At 40.2% G+C, this 14,835-nt stretch overlaps 2 protein-coding genes and 1 non-coding gene across 10 annotated transcripts in view; 2 read left to right on the forward strand and 1 right to left on the reverse strand.

Annotated features, from left to right (window-relative positions):
• Nucleotides 1-7,123, reverse strand: part of lrba (LPS responsive beige-like anchor protein) — a 185,419-nt gene extending 178,296 nt beyond the window's left edge. For 6 of the 8 annotated variants that reach the window (XM_051384754.1, XM_051384759.1, XM_051384758.1 and 3 more), the window contains exon 1: nucleotides 6,062-7,122. In XM_051384754.1, the coding sequence (XP_051240714.1) occupies nucleotides 6,062-6,247 (186 nt within the window). In that variant the 5' untranslated portion in view covers nucleotides 6,248-7,122. Of the gene's footprint in view, nucleotides 1-6,061 lie in introns of all 8 variants that reach the window. The other 2 variants (XM_051384753.1, XM_051384755.1) reach the window with 1 other exon arrangement.
• Nucleotides 7,124-10,563: 3,440 nt separating this feature from the next.
• Nucleotides 10,564-14,570, forward strand: rps3a (ribosomal protein S3A). Its single transcript, XM_051384772.1, has 6 exons — nucleotides 10,564-10,714; nucleotides 11,332-11,435; nucleotides 11,781-11,968; nucleotides 13,474-13,682; nucleotides 13,964-14,073; nucleotides 14,400-14,570. Exons 1-6 carry the CDS (start codon nucleotides 10,653-10,655, stop codon nucleotides 14,525-14,527), a joined length of 801 nt encoding a protein of 266 aa, XP_051240732.1. The 5' UTR covers nucleotides 10,564-10,652; the 3' UTR covers nucleotides 14,528-14,570.
• On the forward strand, nucleotides 14,143-14,212 carry LOC127355676 (small nucleolar RNA SNORD73). The gene has a single exon (XR_007881823.1). It is a non-coding gene; the product is annotated as a small nucleolar RNA SNORD73 (small nucleolar RNA).
• Nucleotides 14,571-14,835: the final 265 nt, after the last annotated feature.

Raw genomic sequence — 14,835 nt, forward strand, 5'->3', positions numbered from 1 at the left:
GCACATAACATGAAATATTTACAAACCTGAAACACAAGATGACTTTTAAACTATAGCTACAGCCTAATATTAGATGTAATAAATGTATTATATCTATTTTACAATATACTGTGTATGCTCAGTGGCTCAAGAGAAATGAGAACATGTGAAGAGACATTTTCCAAAATTAGAACAAAATGATTTCAGGCATCAAACTAAGTTCTAATCATCAGACTGCTGTTTTCCAAATAGTCCAGTAATAGAACAGAAGCACTTTGGTTTAAGAGGCCCTGGGACATGTCTAAATTCATCTGTAGTCCCTAAAATGGGGACGGCAAAAATTAAATACATCCTTCCAAAATACATCAGTGATTTAAACGTGTGACTGTCCTTTGCTATGGACCTTGACTTTGGCACTCTATGTAGCGTACATTAAAAGGAAACGTATTACCTTAATGTGATGTTTCAAATTTGTTAAGAGAGATCAACAATTACATTAACACAACCATGTGCACAGATTCTTTGGTTCCCACTGCTGTCCACAAAGCTAGCAGCCAACCCTATGACCTTGCCTTCAGGAAAAGCCAAAGTTACATTCCACACCACAAACTCACCCATCTCCTGTGTCACCTAACAGAAGAGCCATGAGCGTGGCTCAGGCCAGCTCTTCTGCACATAGCTATACAATAATCAGTGGTGTAGAGTCCAGGAAGACTATATGTTGTACATGTGATAATTGAAGTAATATTGTTGCAGGTGCATTGTGACTTTTGGTACACAGAAGTGTCTTTTTGTTGTTGTTGTTCTCAGGACATGAGTTGACAGAAGCAGATCTCACTTGAGTAGATGATGACTTATTGTCCAATAAGTAGTGCTGTCAAACGATTAAAATATTTAATCGCGATTAATCGCATTAATGTCATAGTTAACTCGCAATTAATCGCACATTTTTATCCATTCTAAATGTTCCTTGATTTCTTTTTGTCCCATTATTTTTCCTCATTTTAATGCTCTTATCAACATGGAAAAGTGGATCGGCTTGCTTCGTGCAAATGTTGTTTTTATTGAAAAATCATCCACTGTCGCCTGGCTTTGACGAGGGGGCAGAGAATTCGCATCAGCTGTGTGCTTGGCCATCAAGTGGTATTTCAGACTGGACGTGCTGCGATGATAGCTCAGTTCACAACAACAAAACACACAGATCACTTTGGTCTTGTTAATGGAACCATTTGGCAACTTTTAAAAAGTAAACTTTCCATTCAGAATATTATTGGCATCCATTTCGGCGTCTCGCACTCGCCATCCACTCAAAACGTAACGTCTACTACTCTTAAACAAGTGTGTGTGCGGCGTGCCTGTTTTATTTCCCGTCTAGCTAGATCCGGTGTGGTGTTGTAGTTTTTCTAACGTTACTAGTTGTTGCAACAGCATGTGAAAAAAACTACAAAGTGTGCTAGGCCAAAAAGAACGTTAATCTTGCGATAAAAAAAATTGACGCCGTTAAAATGGGTTTGCGTTAACGCCGTTAGCGCGTTTAACTGACAGCACTACCAATAAGTAATTTAAAGTAAGTAAATTAAAGTTCATTTAATGTTTATTCTCTTCTATTATGGCTGTAACTAACAGTTAGATTAGTAGACTAATTTGCCAATTATTTTCTGGTCTACATAATGTCATAAAATAGTGACAGTCCAAAACTGTAAGATATTCAGTTTTAATGATATAAAACAGAGAAAAGCAGGAAATAATATCCCAATTTCTGCATGAAAAATGACTTTGCCAACTATTTTGCTTATCGATTAATCTGCAATTATTTCATTATTTCCTACCATAATTTTTTTAGTCGACTAATCGTATCTTCTATAATTATTCAATAGTTTAAGCATTATCATGAGGACCCTAGTACCAAAACCTTTGCACTCCCCTTTTTGTGTCATTGTAGAAATAATCTATTATCCTAAATAAGGAGATGTCATTATATTTTATCATGTATTAAATCACTGCCTTTGCATAAACATGTAGTTTCAATATTAACTGCCTGGTAACCGTTCACTAACCAACCCCGCGCCAGCGTTGACTGAAAATGACATCAGACGGATACATCAGTCAGTAACCATTGTTGCTGACAACCCAACTGAGAATTAACCCCCCACTTTGCAGCTCTTTGCAGCTTTCAGTAGACAGTTTTGGTTAGCCAGACTAAGAAAACAAAAACAATTCAGCTTCCTGTAAAACTGTGGGCTGCCACTTACAACACAGGAGCTCACACAAACCAACTGTATTCTACCTGCCTTAAAAAAAAATGAAATGAATGAGTGACTGGTGAAGAAAGTCAAACATTTACCAAGCGCAGGTTTCCCAGATATTATTCTCTAGAGCTGGCAGGCTAAACTAGGGCTAAAAACACCAGTGACCATTGGACTTAAAATCTGACAGGCAGCCAGAAATAGTCTCCAATGGTTCCTCTGGTTTGATGTTCAACTGTGTGTGCTTTTGCAGTGCAAGAATCGTACTGTATAATATGTTTGTGTGATCTTGTGGGCTGAAAGCTGCTGCCCAACATGTTATCAGAAACCAGTAGGTTTTGGTTGGGGTTTTTTTTTTGTACCATAAACTCAACCATGAGATCAGTGATAGAAAGCTGCATAGGGCTGTGAAGTAGGGCATTGATTCTCAGTGGGATTGGGAGTAGCCCTTTCACACTATTATTAGTCCTTCAAATCAGTGTAGAATATATTGCTTACTGCTGCATTTAAGGATGAAAAGGCCAAATAATATGTGCATAAAGAAGCTTTTGACTACCAAATCTGTGCAGCCTTATGTTAGAGAACATTTTCAGTATTTTAATTAAATGTTTTTAACTGACAATCACCAACAGAGTGATGAATATTTTAAGCAATAAAACCTTAAAAAGGCCTTGCAAAGCCACACAGTTTTCAACTACTCTGACTGAACAGATCTCAACTCAGGTTGAAGGTGGATGGAGCTGCTTTGTTGTTCATACACGCCCACACAGACCTGAGAAGAGGTCTAATCAGGCAACATAAGTGACAACACTTGTGTGGGTGGACTAATATTGTTGTGTAGGGGCTTCAATAATACATGAGCCAATGTAAAGAAAGTCAAGTTAAAGCTGAACTCTTTCCACAAATTGTCCTCCTGCGCAAGAAAGATGGCAAATTTACTGAGGGAGGTTGTATGTAAACCTACCATTCAAGTTAATCAGTTATGGCAAAATGCCATATGTTGAATTGTGATACTACTGTACTTATGATTGGTTTTACTGCATGAAAAACTAAATGAAATAAAAATAATGTTGTGAAGTTCACTGCTTCCTGTCAGTGCACTAGCTATGCTTAAAAAATAAATAAATACTTTGAGATTGTAAACTGAGACAGTTGCGACCCTACGAGCTGTGAGAAGGCAACCAACATTTCTAAGTAGCAGAACATTAGAGAGTTTCTAATTACAGTTAATGTGTGGTTGTGTGTTTAGGATACTCCACCACACAGACAAATTACCATTTTTTAATTAAAAACTTTATGGATAGTTGAACTGCGCTCCTTAAACCTGTCTTTCTTTATGTCTGTGCCTGTTCTTGTTCATTCCTAAGAGGGTTCCCTTTAGGGATGCACATTATGGATTTTTTTGTCTCGCCAATACAATAACCGATAACTACCTGCTTCTTATGGCTGATACTAATAAGATAATCCAGATTTTTAGCAATTCTGTGTTGCAAAAAGAAGTTCATAACCTGTAGTTTTTGACACCTGAGGGCACAAAAGTCTAGCAAATATGGATGATTTAATATTCCATAGCTCTGATCTAACCAGATCCTTCCTTCTCTGGTGTACTCAACTTTACTTTCACTTTTAACTGACACAGGTATACTGGTGTACGTTAAATAGATATGCAGCTAGCATGGACCAGATGTAACAACCGAGAGACAAATGTGTAAAACCCACATGCAGCTGCATGCATATCAGTTTTGACTAAATGAGACTATGAGATACAGTCTTCTTGCCTATTTAAAGACTTCCTGACTTCAGGCAAAAAACACAGTAACTGCTTTGGGTCACATTATTAAATTTTTTTGATAATTCTTTTGAGTAAAACGATGTCGCATTTAACCAAATACCATGTAGGACTCATGCAGTGAGATGGTTGCAAATGAGATACCACTAAAGCGAAGAGGCTCTGGCCTATATGGTAAATCACATTATCACCCACGTGGAAGGTGAGCAGAGGATGTGGAGGGCATGAGAGACAGAGCGTGGAGGGTGGTAAGCATAATGAAATGCATGGTGCCATTTCTCAAAGCCCTAAAATGACACTGACCGTGCTAAAACGTGGAGTCCCAGGGACACCAGCAGACTGCATACTGATACTTCTGTCAAAACATAAGCATGGCTGTCCAGCTCATTTTTTGAGTTTTCCACAGAAAGAAAATGCGAAAAATAACATATAGTAATTAGTAGCTGCCTCTCTATGGACCATGCAACTGAAAACTGAACTGTACTCCCTGTGATATTTGTATTTGCTGCCTTACGAATCTAAAAAAGGCACTACTGGCTCTCGCATGTTTTCCTGATTCTCATTAATAATCACAGTATGAATAAAACCAGTTTCTAACCAAGGACACAAGAAATGAGTGATTTGCATCTCTATTAAACTACTCCAGCGCCTATTTAGTGGTTATTGAAATACAAAGTGTACGTTTTTTTACATTGAATGATACAATAAATATCTGTTTAACATGAGACACACACACACACACACACACACACACACACACACACACACAGTCTATCACTCTGCCCTTACAGTAGAAATTCATTTTCATTTTATTAGTATGCAATAAAGTTGCACTGAAACTCTTTTGAGAAACCAAGTTATTATTAAACAGCTCAACGCCAGAGCCAAAACAATTAGTTGATGAATATAAATTGTAGAGAACGCATCCGTCAAGTCAACATGTGCTAGTTTCTCTTACAGACGTAGAGGCTGGCTCGCTGGTTGGATGATGGAAGAGCTTTGTGTTTAGTACTCCTCATGAGGGGAGGGAAGTACTACTACAGTTTCATTTGCCTCCACTGTGGGGGAGCACATTTTGAGGCAACAGACGTGGAGGGTGAGCCTCCCTTTTCTAAAAAAAAAAAAAAAAAAAAAAAAATAAAAATGACTCCATTGTATTGCCACAGTGACAAAGCAGTTTTGCAGGTTCCACCTTCGCCTCTCTCTCTCTCTCTCTCTCTCTCTCTCTCTCTCTCTCTCTCTCTCTCTCTCTCTCTCTCCCCCCCCCACGAGCCAAACTCTAGTTGAGCATGCTTTCTCCTTTACGCTAAACTTCCTTCTTACTGGTAGTCTCATTCATTCATTCATTCTCGTTGCAGGAACCACAAAGTCATTTCATAACTCGGGCTGCCAGTAGGGCTATCAGTGCAGACAAAGCTGGATAAGGACTTTAGGATGGCCAACAGGTAGTAGACAGATAAGACACACACACACACACACACACACCTGACCTGGATATGTCATAAAAAGCACCAGCTGATTTGCTTCAACAGCTTTTCTGCCATGATGATTCCTCCGACATGTATTTAAATCAAAAACTGAGGAGCAACGTGTTTTTTTTCCTTTGATCAAACCAAATAATTACATGTTATAGGTGTACGAGACCTCATAAGACCCTTATTTAAACAGTATAATATTGTAATAGGTATATTAAATTAGACAAATTGTAAGAAATATACCAATATAGGAGCCTGAAACTGTAGCCCAAGCTGTTTGGTATTGATTAATAAAGAATGTTATTTCAAATAAAGGGCAACAACAAGGACAATCAGGAGCAACCAGGAAAAAAGAAAGTAATTCCGCACATGACCCATGACCTCAGCATAGAGTCACCGCTTTGGTGCTAAAGTATTCCCACTTCATTGTGTAAAGCCACGCAAGATCATCAACGCCTTTCCATGCAGATGAGGATGATGTCAGACTTTTCCAAACGTTTAAGATGTCACAACCAGGAGCTCCTCACAGTGCTATCTAAAAGGCCTATCCTGAGCGCTCGTAATCAGCTTACCAGGTTGAACACCGTCTCCACGATGTCTCGGTTGGAAACTTCCCCAACTTCCACCAGGCCAGCGAGGACGGCGAATTTCATCCTTATCCCCCTGATAGGCACTCCGGGGTTGAGCGCCATGGCGCCCGATCTCCCGTCCTTTCCATCACCTGGCTGCGCAGCGCCCGCCGCCTCCTCACTAGCCATTTGCTAGAAAAAAAAAAAAAAAAAGGGAAGGACGGGGACAGGTGGCGTTCACAGGTAAGGCACCTGTTCACCTCCAATGGTGACAGTGCAGCCCGATGTCGGCGGAGGAGAAAGAGGGCTCTAGCTCCCCTTCAGCTGAGTTGTTGTGACAGTCTACAGGCACACAAACTGAACGTTTTCCTCCCCATCCAAAAAACTGCGAATGAGCCTCGAAAGTGGGCAACAACAAAAACAAAACAAAATTAAAAAAAGGGGGGGCAAAGGGAATTTGTTAGCTGTTCACACTACGAGACTGGAAATGTCACCGCTTCACTCCACAGTGAACTACTCCTCTCTTTCTTTCTCTCCCTCTCTCCCTCTCTCTCTCTCTCCCCCCTTGGTCCGTAACTTGATAGCAGACGGATGGATTAATGCTGTTAAAAGCCGTGAGGAAGTGTGCTGCAGGTAACCACAGAGGGAGACGCAGGTGAAGCGGAGCTCGCCCTGAACCGGGTTTCTCCCCCTCTCTCTCTCTCTCTCTCTCTCTCTTCCTCCTCCTCCTCCTCCTCCTTCTCTCCTCGGCTCGGTCAAATGGCAAACGAGGATACGGTGACTTTAATACCCCCGCACAGCAGTGGAAGTTGCTATTGTCACCGAGTCCGGATACTTGACAGGTAGCGCGCCTGGCAGACCCGAGAAAACTCACAAACTGGAAGAAAGGAGGGGGGCGGGGGGGCAAGTCCGTCGGCAGCTCCGGAGGAAGTCGACGAAGGACAGAGAGGTCCGCTCGGTCCTCTCCGGCAAACTCCACGGACTTGCTTAAATGTCAACGTTAACCCAGCTGCGCTGCATTCGCTTCCTGATTTACCCCGGTAGCTTCAGCTCGTCACCGCCATGACAGTGTAGCCCTTGAGTGAGCGGCGCATGCGCAGTGGGGGAGGGAGTGGGGGGGGGGGAGGCTGAGTCTGTTCAGCTCAGTGGCAGGTGTGTCGCTCAGGTGGCGATCTAGCACGACACGCTGGGATTGGGTTAAAATCAACATCGGCGACTTGTGTTTCATCAATCTGACGAGGGATATAAATGCATTTACTCAAATACTGTACTTGAGATAGGCTATTTGTGCTTTAGTGTCAATATTTGATGCGACTTTATTCTAATACTACACAATATTAGAGAGAAAAACCTAATAATGACATGTTATACGTGTAGAGACCTCATAAGACCCTCATTTAAACAGTATAATATTGTAATAGGCATATTAAATTAGACAAATTGTAAGATATACTAATATAGAAGCAATAAAGTTTTTGAACTAAAACTGTAGCAATAGAGTAGTTTTGGTTGATCTCTACATTTATCTGACTGGTATAGTCACTATGCACACTGAGATTTTACATTAAAAAAAAATTAGGGGTTCGTATAATCGGGTGCATTGTCTAGACTACACAAAGCATAGGCTTTAAATTTTATTTTTTAAAAATGCACATAAGTAAATGGAATATGGTGGTGGATCAAGTGTCTTCTTTCAATGGATATCAGTGCAGCATGAATCGAGTTATTGCACTAAAGCAAAGCGTGTGAAATGTGTGTCTCATGACCTAAAGACAGAAAAGTTTAGTAGCGTGTTTGATTGGAAAATATAAGGCTCTACCATGTGCAGCTGCAACATTGCTGTTCATATATCAATTCAACAGTAATAATAAGCCAATGATTCTACACTTTCTACACTTACTTTTTACACTTTACAATGAATTTAGACACTTTTGCATTTAATTTTTAAGTAAAGTTTTGAATGTAACTTTCTGCAACTAATCTAAATTAAATACAAATGGAATCTTTTAATAGAAAATGCAGAACTGATTTCAATGTGTAACGTTTACAGAGCTCATGTGTCTTTAGAACTCATGACAAGGTCACTGAAGACCTTTTTACTGTGACTTTATAGTGGGCCTGTTGTATTGCTTTAGTCTCCTGTAGTATCATTGCAATAAGGACCTTAGGCTCTTAATGTACCAGTTGAGAAAGTGAACAGGGTGGTAGTTTCACCTACATTACAAACCCCAGTTTCATCAGAAGAAACTCAGGAAAACGTCCATGTTTCCTATGATACAGGGCTGCATACTGAATGGCAGAACAATAAACCCTTACAGTATATTTCAGAGGATATTGCATGTATTTAGACAAAGCAACTGAATAAAAATGTGTGATTATAACAGATGAAAAAAAATACCACAAATGAGTACATGTCCAACACTATCAGCCCCTAGAGGGGAAGTTGTAACTTCTTTTTTTAGGTAGTCTAATATGTTGAACAAGCACTAAGCACAGCTTTAAGCTATGAAAAAAACAGAAAGCGTGAGGGGGGTTGAAATGTATTTAGCTTTGTTTTTCTGCAGCACAACAGCACATTGACAGATGTCTGCATCCCGAGGCAGTGGAAAAACCAAACATTAAAGCAAAGTGACAGCTCTGCTTTGCTTGCCTTTTCAAATTACCACCAACAAACCCATGCCACATGAGATGTTTACATAGCTGATCTATTCAGAAGTCCCCAGTTTCATGTATTATTGCATGAAATCTAATCAAACCCAATCTGGTTGTTATAATACGTACCCATATATGTGTTAAACAATGCCCACATTTTAAAGTATTTGTCTCCTCCTTTTCTCTGCTCATACTGGTGACTTCATATTCGCTCTGCAGCATGTGCTGAGCAACTATGAGTGTTGTTGCCACAGAGGCAGCTGGCGTTACCGTTACCACTGACCTTCCGGTAAAGTGTTGCTGAGCCCTCGGGGACCCTGGGAGTCATGGAAGCCAGCAGCACCACCCATGAGACGCAGGCCTCGTCTCTGATGTAATGTCCTGAAATCAGCAGACTTGTTCACCGCAGCCCAAAGGTGCTCCATCTTAAATACGCCTTTAAAAAAGCTTTTACTGACCTTTACTGAACATGAACCATCGTTTTTTTTCTAAACGGACTCTATAGAGATAATGAGACTCCAAGCGTGAGACATTCAGTGGCATATCAAAGTTTAACTGTAATCATCTTTTTTTCTCTCTCTTCCTGCCATCTTGTTCATCAAGTCTTATAGCTGAGCAGAAGATTATTATTTCTGCAAATGATTTAGTGTCAGAGAGAACAGTTAAATCAATGAGACCTTGCCAAGAGCTTTACTCTCAGATTGTGTCTGACTAACGCTGGAGAATCACTTTAAACACACAGAAAGCAGAGAAAAGTACATTAATGATGACAAAATATTGATGGCGACAGATTAAACCTGTCATTAAAGCCAGCAATTTAATCTGTTCAGAGTTTTCTTGTGTGTGCAGAGACACTGCATTTATCAGACTTTACTTACTTGTTTAGATATGAACATACAAATGTGTTTACGTCACCAATGGTCGGACTGCAACAGTTATTTAACAGGTAAAGGAATAATACTGCACATGAGCACTATGAGTGTGTAGGAGATTGTTTTTGTTTTATTTATCTTTGATTATATATTACCAACAGACAAAAATTCTTCCCTTTGTTACAATATGGGTGGATAACAAGCAACACACCTGCATGACACATTAACACACCTAGAGACTGGTTCTGCCTGTTCAGAGAGAGTCCAAGTAATCATGGCACTGTTATTGGGTACTTGAATTACTTGTTTCAGTTTGAATCTCACATTTTATAAAGAAATTGATGTCTACACTAATTTAAAATATTTGCACGCCATTTTACTTGCATGTTTCATATAGCCTAATGTATAGGCTATACTTTATATATGTATAGGCTATACTTTTCATCTATGTTTTCTATTATGTTTTGTAATATTCTTATTTTGTGATATCTTATTGCAAATCCACTTCTCTACTCTTTGCACTAATCCCCTATGCTGCTATGTCTAATTGAAATGTATCCTACGTGGGATCAATAATGGTACATCTTATCATCTTATCTTAATTGTGAAATTTAATTTCTACTGACTTGTGCTGAATTTACAGCTTTGAAATATTTTACACTTTATTTTTAATTAACTTTTCAATTTCCAAAACTTAATGTAAGTCTTCAGAGAAATTCATAAACTGAGTTTTTCTTCTATATTAATTGATTAAATTAATTTAACTACTAGTACACTAAAATAATAAATATATACCGATAACAATATTGATCCAGTTACGTTATCAGTGCTCTTTTTTTCTCTGTATGTAATTGTAAGTGTAAGTTTTTCAAAGCATAATCAATAGACCACAAATAAAGTCAATTGCTTGGTTACTTCATGATATTATCACAATATGAGCCTTTTGCCAGCAGAGGCCGCCAGATGAACCCGACAAGGACTCGCGAGATGAGACAAATCTCACGACCTCAGTCTCTCTTTAATTCTCGCGGGATTTCGTTCTTCCTCCTCTTTCACTCCCTGTAGCCAACATGGCAGTCGGCAAGAATAAGAGGCTGACCAAAGGCGGCAAAAAAGGTGCCAAAAAGAAGATGTAAGTAGCAAATTCACACATTGTTACACGAAACAGGCTTCGCCCTTTTCGATAATCTAACTTTGGTGCGAGAAATGTTGAGGATGAAGCCGATTTTAAGTAGATGTGACGGGGGTCAGTGCTAGTCTCGTCGTCGCCGGCCTCTGTGGCGCTTAATGGGAGTTAAAGCATGCTGTGTCCCCTTTATTCACCGCTGTAGTACTTCGTTATAACTCAGCTAATTTGACTGTTCTTGTACATTTAAACTGCAGTGAATTATCCCTAAAAGGAACCATAACAATCTGTATTATTTAGTCCGCGTATATTCGGCCAGTATCTGCTATTTGCGAGAGGCTACCAACTGGTAGCATGGTTATAGCCGAGCTTACCCATCATCATGGCAGCTACACGCCACAATTAAGTGACCACTGATTAGGATAATGACAGTGTCTGCAAACCAACAATACGAGGGTCTGAATTTTACGGTGAAGGTGTTTATGAAATCGCTGACATTAGTGAATTGAACCGATGGAGGTAAATCCTAGCATGGTACACGCTAGCCCCGCTGTACAGCCGTCTGTATTTGTGCTGGCTCTTGTTTGTTGGGTCATTTTGTGGTTTGTTACTCTTCCCTGCAGTGTCGACCCTTTCTCCAAGAAGGACTGGTATGATGTCAAGGCACCAGCCATGTTCAACATCCGCAATCTTGGCAAGACCTTGGTCACCAGGACTCAGGGAACCAGTAAGTCTACATATATATATGTATGTGTGTGTGTGTGTGCGCATTAACATTAGACTGTAATTACATGCTTACAGTATCAGTGACAGGGTGGGGATGAGTCTGTATTAAATATTAAAGAGTGAGACTCAAATCAATACTTTAAAGTGCTCTTAAAGGATGGTAACATGTTGGGTCTTACATGTGTTAGTTATGCTTGCATGCTCTTGGCGACAATGTTTGCTGATTACTGACAAGAGCTCTAGATATATAGATAGAATCCATTCCTTGTTTCCAGAGATTATCATTACTTCAGGTCCCAGAGGTCCCTCGTTTTCTAACCCATGCTCTTCATTTGCAACCACCCAGGAATCGCCTCTGATGGTCTTAAGGGACGCGTGTTCGAGGTGAGCCTTGCTGACCTGCAGAACGACGAGGTGGCCTTCCGCAAGTTCAAGCTCATCACCGAGGACGTTCAGGGCAAGAACTGCCTCACCAACTTCCACGGCATGGACCTGACCCGCGACAAGATGTGCTCCATGGTCAAGAAATGGCAGGTAATGGATGACGTGGTTTTTAAGAATGATAGTGGTTGTCCTTCTGAACGTTTCACTGTAGCCAGTGTGAGTTTTTGGCAACGATACGAAATCAATACTTGTTTGACCCTTAATCAGTTCCCAAACTCAATACCTAGTGTTTTACAGGTTGACAATCTCTGCAGTAAAATGTTATTGTTAGGTTTACATACCTTAAACACAAAGTAAAGATGAGGACATCTGCAACATTAGCTGGATTTAGGAGCCCTGGTAGTGTACAGGTGAATCTGGGTTGTGACCGGAGGGTCAGTTGTTTGAATCTGTGGAGTGCTTGGAGAAATGTAGCAGGAAAGACTGTTAAAGGTGTTTGACGAACTACTCCCGTGGTAATGGTAGAAAACAGTTTCTGACAAGCTTCTCAATGGAAATTTAAAGATACTGCTAAAAGAGCATTGGTGGTTGATTTGAGGTTGCAGTGAGAAACAACATCCTAGTCAAAATGTCTTCTCTCAAGCTTGTGCTATTCATTCGTATGCAGTCATATTTAGCTATTTTCAGTGTGAGTGGGGAGAATTTAAAACCATATTAAGAATATTTAATGAATGGGTGAAATCACAATGTCTTACCAAAGGTAACAACGTGTAAATCGGGGGTAAGTTGTGTCAGCCTTTTAGGGGAGCTGACTATTGAGTTGGGACTTATTTATCTAATTGGCAAGTGTGGGGTCGACTGTAGGGCAGTAATTCCTCCCTAGCATGTGGCTATTGTCGTCCACACAATGTGTGTTTTGGCCAACAGTGACATTTTGTATACAGATTAGCTGAGTAGCAGCAAACCCCATGAAATATAAATAAAGGTCAAGTTTTTCATGTTGGTTCATTGGAAGATTCAGTATGACGAAAATGAAATGAAAATACAGGCGCTGCCCAGAAACTTGCTCCACTGCTAACTGCCTTTTGCAGGAACGGTGCAGTCAGGAGTTTAAGTGTAAGGATGTAACCTTTCTAATCCTGAAACATGGTTAGGTTGTCTTTTTGTTGTGCTCCATGAACATGGAAGAACAGTAAAGTTAGGTTTGTGTTTTGGTGGATTTCTTTAACCTTAAATAACTTAAACCTACTTGCTTTACAAAGTGTTCTAAAACGGATAACAATTACTGCAATTGAATGATTTTGGTTGCAAAACCTTAATTTTGTCTAATGAAATATGGGCAGATGGTTGTACATTAAATATTAAATGCTCATTGTATGCCAAGTTACTAGTTTAATTAACAAGGCAATTAATAAGTGTATAAACCAAACACCAAGTGAATGAAACTCCAGTGTGGTACAGAGGTGTGAAAATGTATCCCGTGTGAAGAATGAAATGTGGTTAAAAAGCAGGTGCAGGAACTGTGGTCACAGAGTTTAGGTGTTAGATTGCTCTATCACAGATAGAAAGGTGAGAGTTGTCCACTGTTGGGTTGAAATCTTTCCTATAAAGTCTGAACAAGATTGTTTTTTTGTTTTGTTTTTCTCTCCATTCAGACCATGATTGAAGCCCATGTGGATGTGAAGACCACCGACGGCTACCTTCTGCGTCTGTTCTGCGTGGGTTTCACAAAGAAGCGCACCAACCAGATCAGAAAGACCTCCTATGCCCAGCACCAGCAGGTCCGCCAGATCCGCAAGAAGATGATGGAGATCATGACCCGTGAGGTTCAGACCAACGACCTGAAGGAAGTCGTCAACAAGCTGTAAGTCGTAAAGTTTCTCCTGCCCCTGAATGATCGTTTGGTCAAAGTATTTTTGATAAGAAATGAGTCTTGCATCTTGTAATGTCAGAGGTGGTTTCATTTGTAAAAGAGTTGCATTGTAGTTAATGTACATGTAGAGCAGAAGTAATGAAATGAGAAATAAATGTATTAAGTTATTGGTGTTCAGTGAAAAAGGCAAGTTTATGTAGACTTACTGTTTTGTCCGAAGATGAATCGTGATTACCCTTTGCATTGATGTATTGTTTGTGTTTGTGTTCCAGGATCCCTGACAGTGTCGGCAAGGACATCGAGAAGGCCTGCCAGTCCATCTACCCTCTGCACGACGTCTATGTCCGCAAGGTCAAGATGCTTAAGAAGCCCAAGTTTGAGTGTAAGTGATGCACCGCTATAACACTGGCTATACCAGTGTATTTTTTCCCCCCATCATTCTACCGGTGGGAACAAATGATGACAACTGTTTCGGTCCCAGATGATCGCCTGATTACTGCCTAATGAGATCACCTGAAGTTCCCTCACAAGAAAAATGCTATAGAAGTATTTTTGTGGAGAAATGCAACAGGTTTGCAATAGTTGGGCTGCTGTAAAATCTCACATGGGGTTAAGGTGTGAAAGGTCATGTTGCTTACATTTGCCAGTGTCCTCTTAACCTTTTTTATTTATAAGCCTGAGGTAAAAGCTATTTGTGTTCTGTTTCAGTGGGCAAACTGATGGAGCTCCACGGTGAGGGCGGCGCCGGCAGTGCTGCAAAGACAACCGGTGATGACACTGGAGCCAAGGTGGAGAGGGCTGATGGCTATGAGCCCCCCATCCAGGAGACCGTCTAAAACACCCTGACAGATTTAATAAAAAATGTAAATGACCAACAAACTGTACTGTTGTCTGTATGTTTTTATGCATATAATGGGAGTAGTAGAGGCACAACAGAAACTTATGCAAGCAATGACATTAAATCCAATGGCCCTGCAAAAACTGATGCTGTGTTCAATTTTGAGTATATAGTTCCCAAAGTTGTATGTGCATTGTTATGAGGTGTTCATATTTTGTACCAGTGTGGGACCCAATCTATGCTAGGTATTCTAGATCAGTGGTTGTCAAATGGTTGTGGAGAATAAAATAACGTGGCAAATAGTGT

Source organism: Dicentrarchus labrax, unplaced genomic scaffold (assembly GCF_905237075.1).
Source record: "Dicentrarchus labrax unplaced genomic scaffold, dlabrax2021, whole genome shotgun sequence".
In the NCBI taxonomy this organism is placed as follows: domain Eukaryota; kingdom Metazoa; phylum Chordata; class Actinopteri; family Moronidae; genus Dicentrarchus; species Dicentrarchus labrax.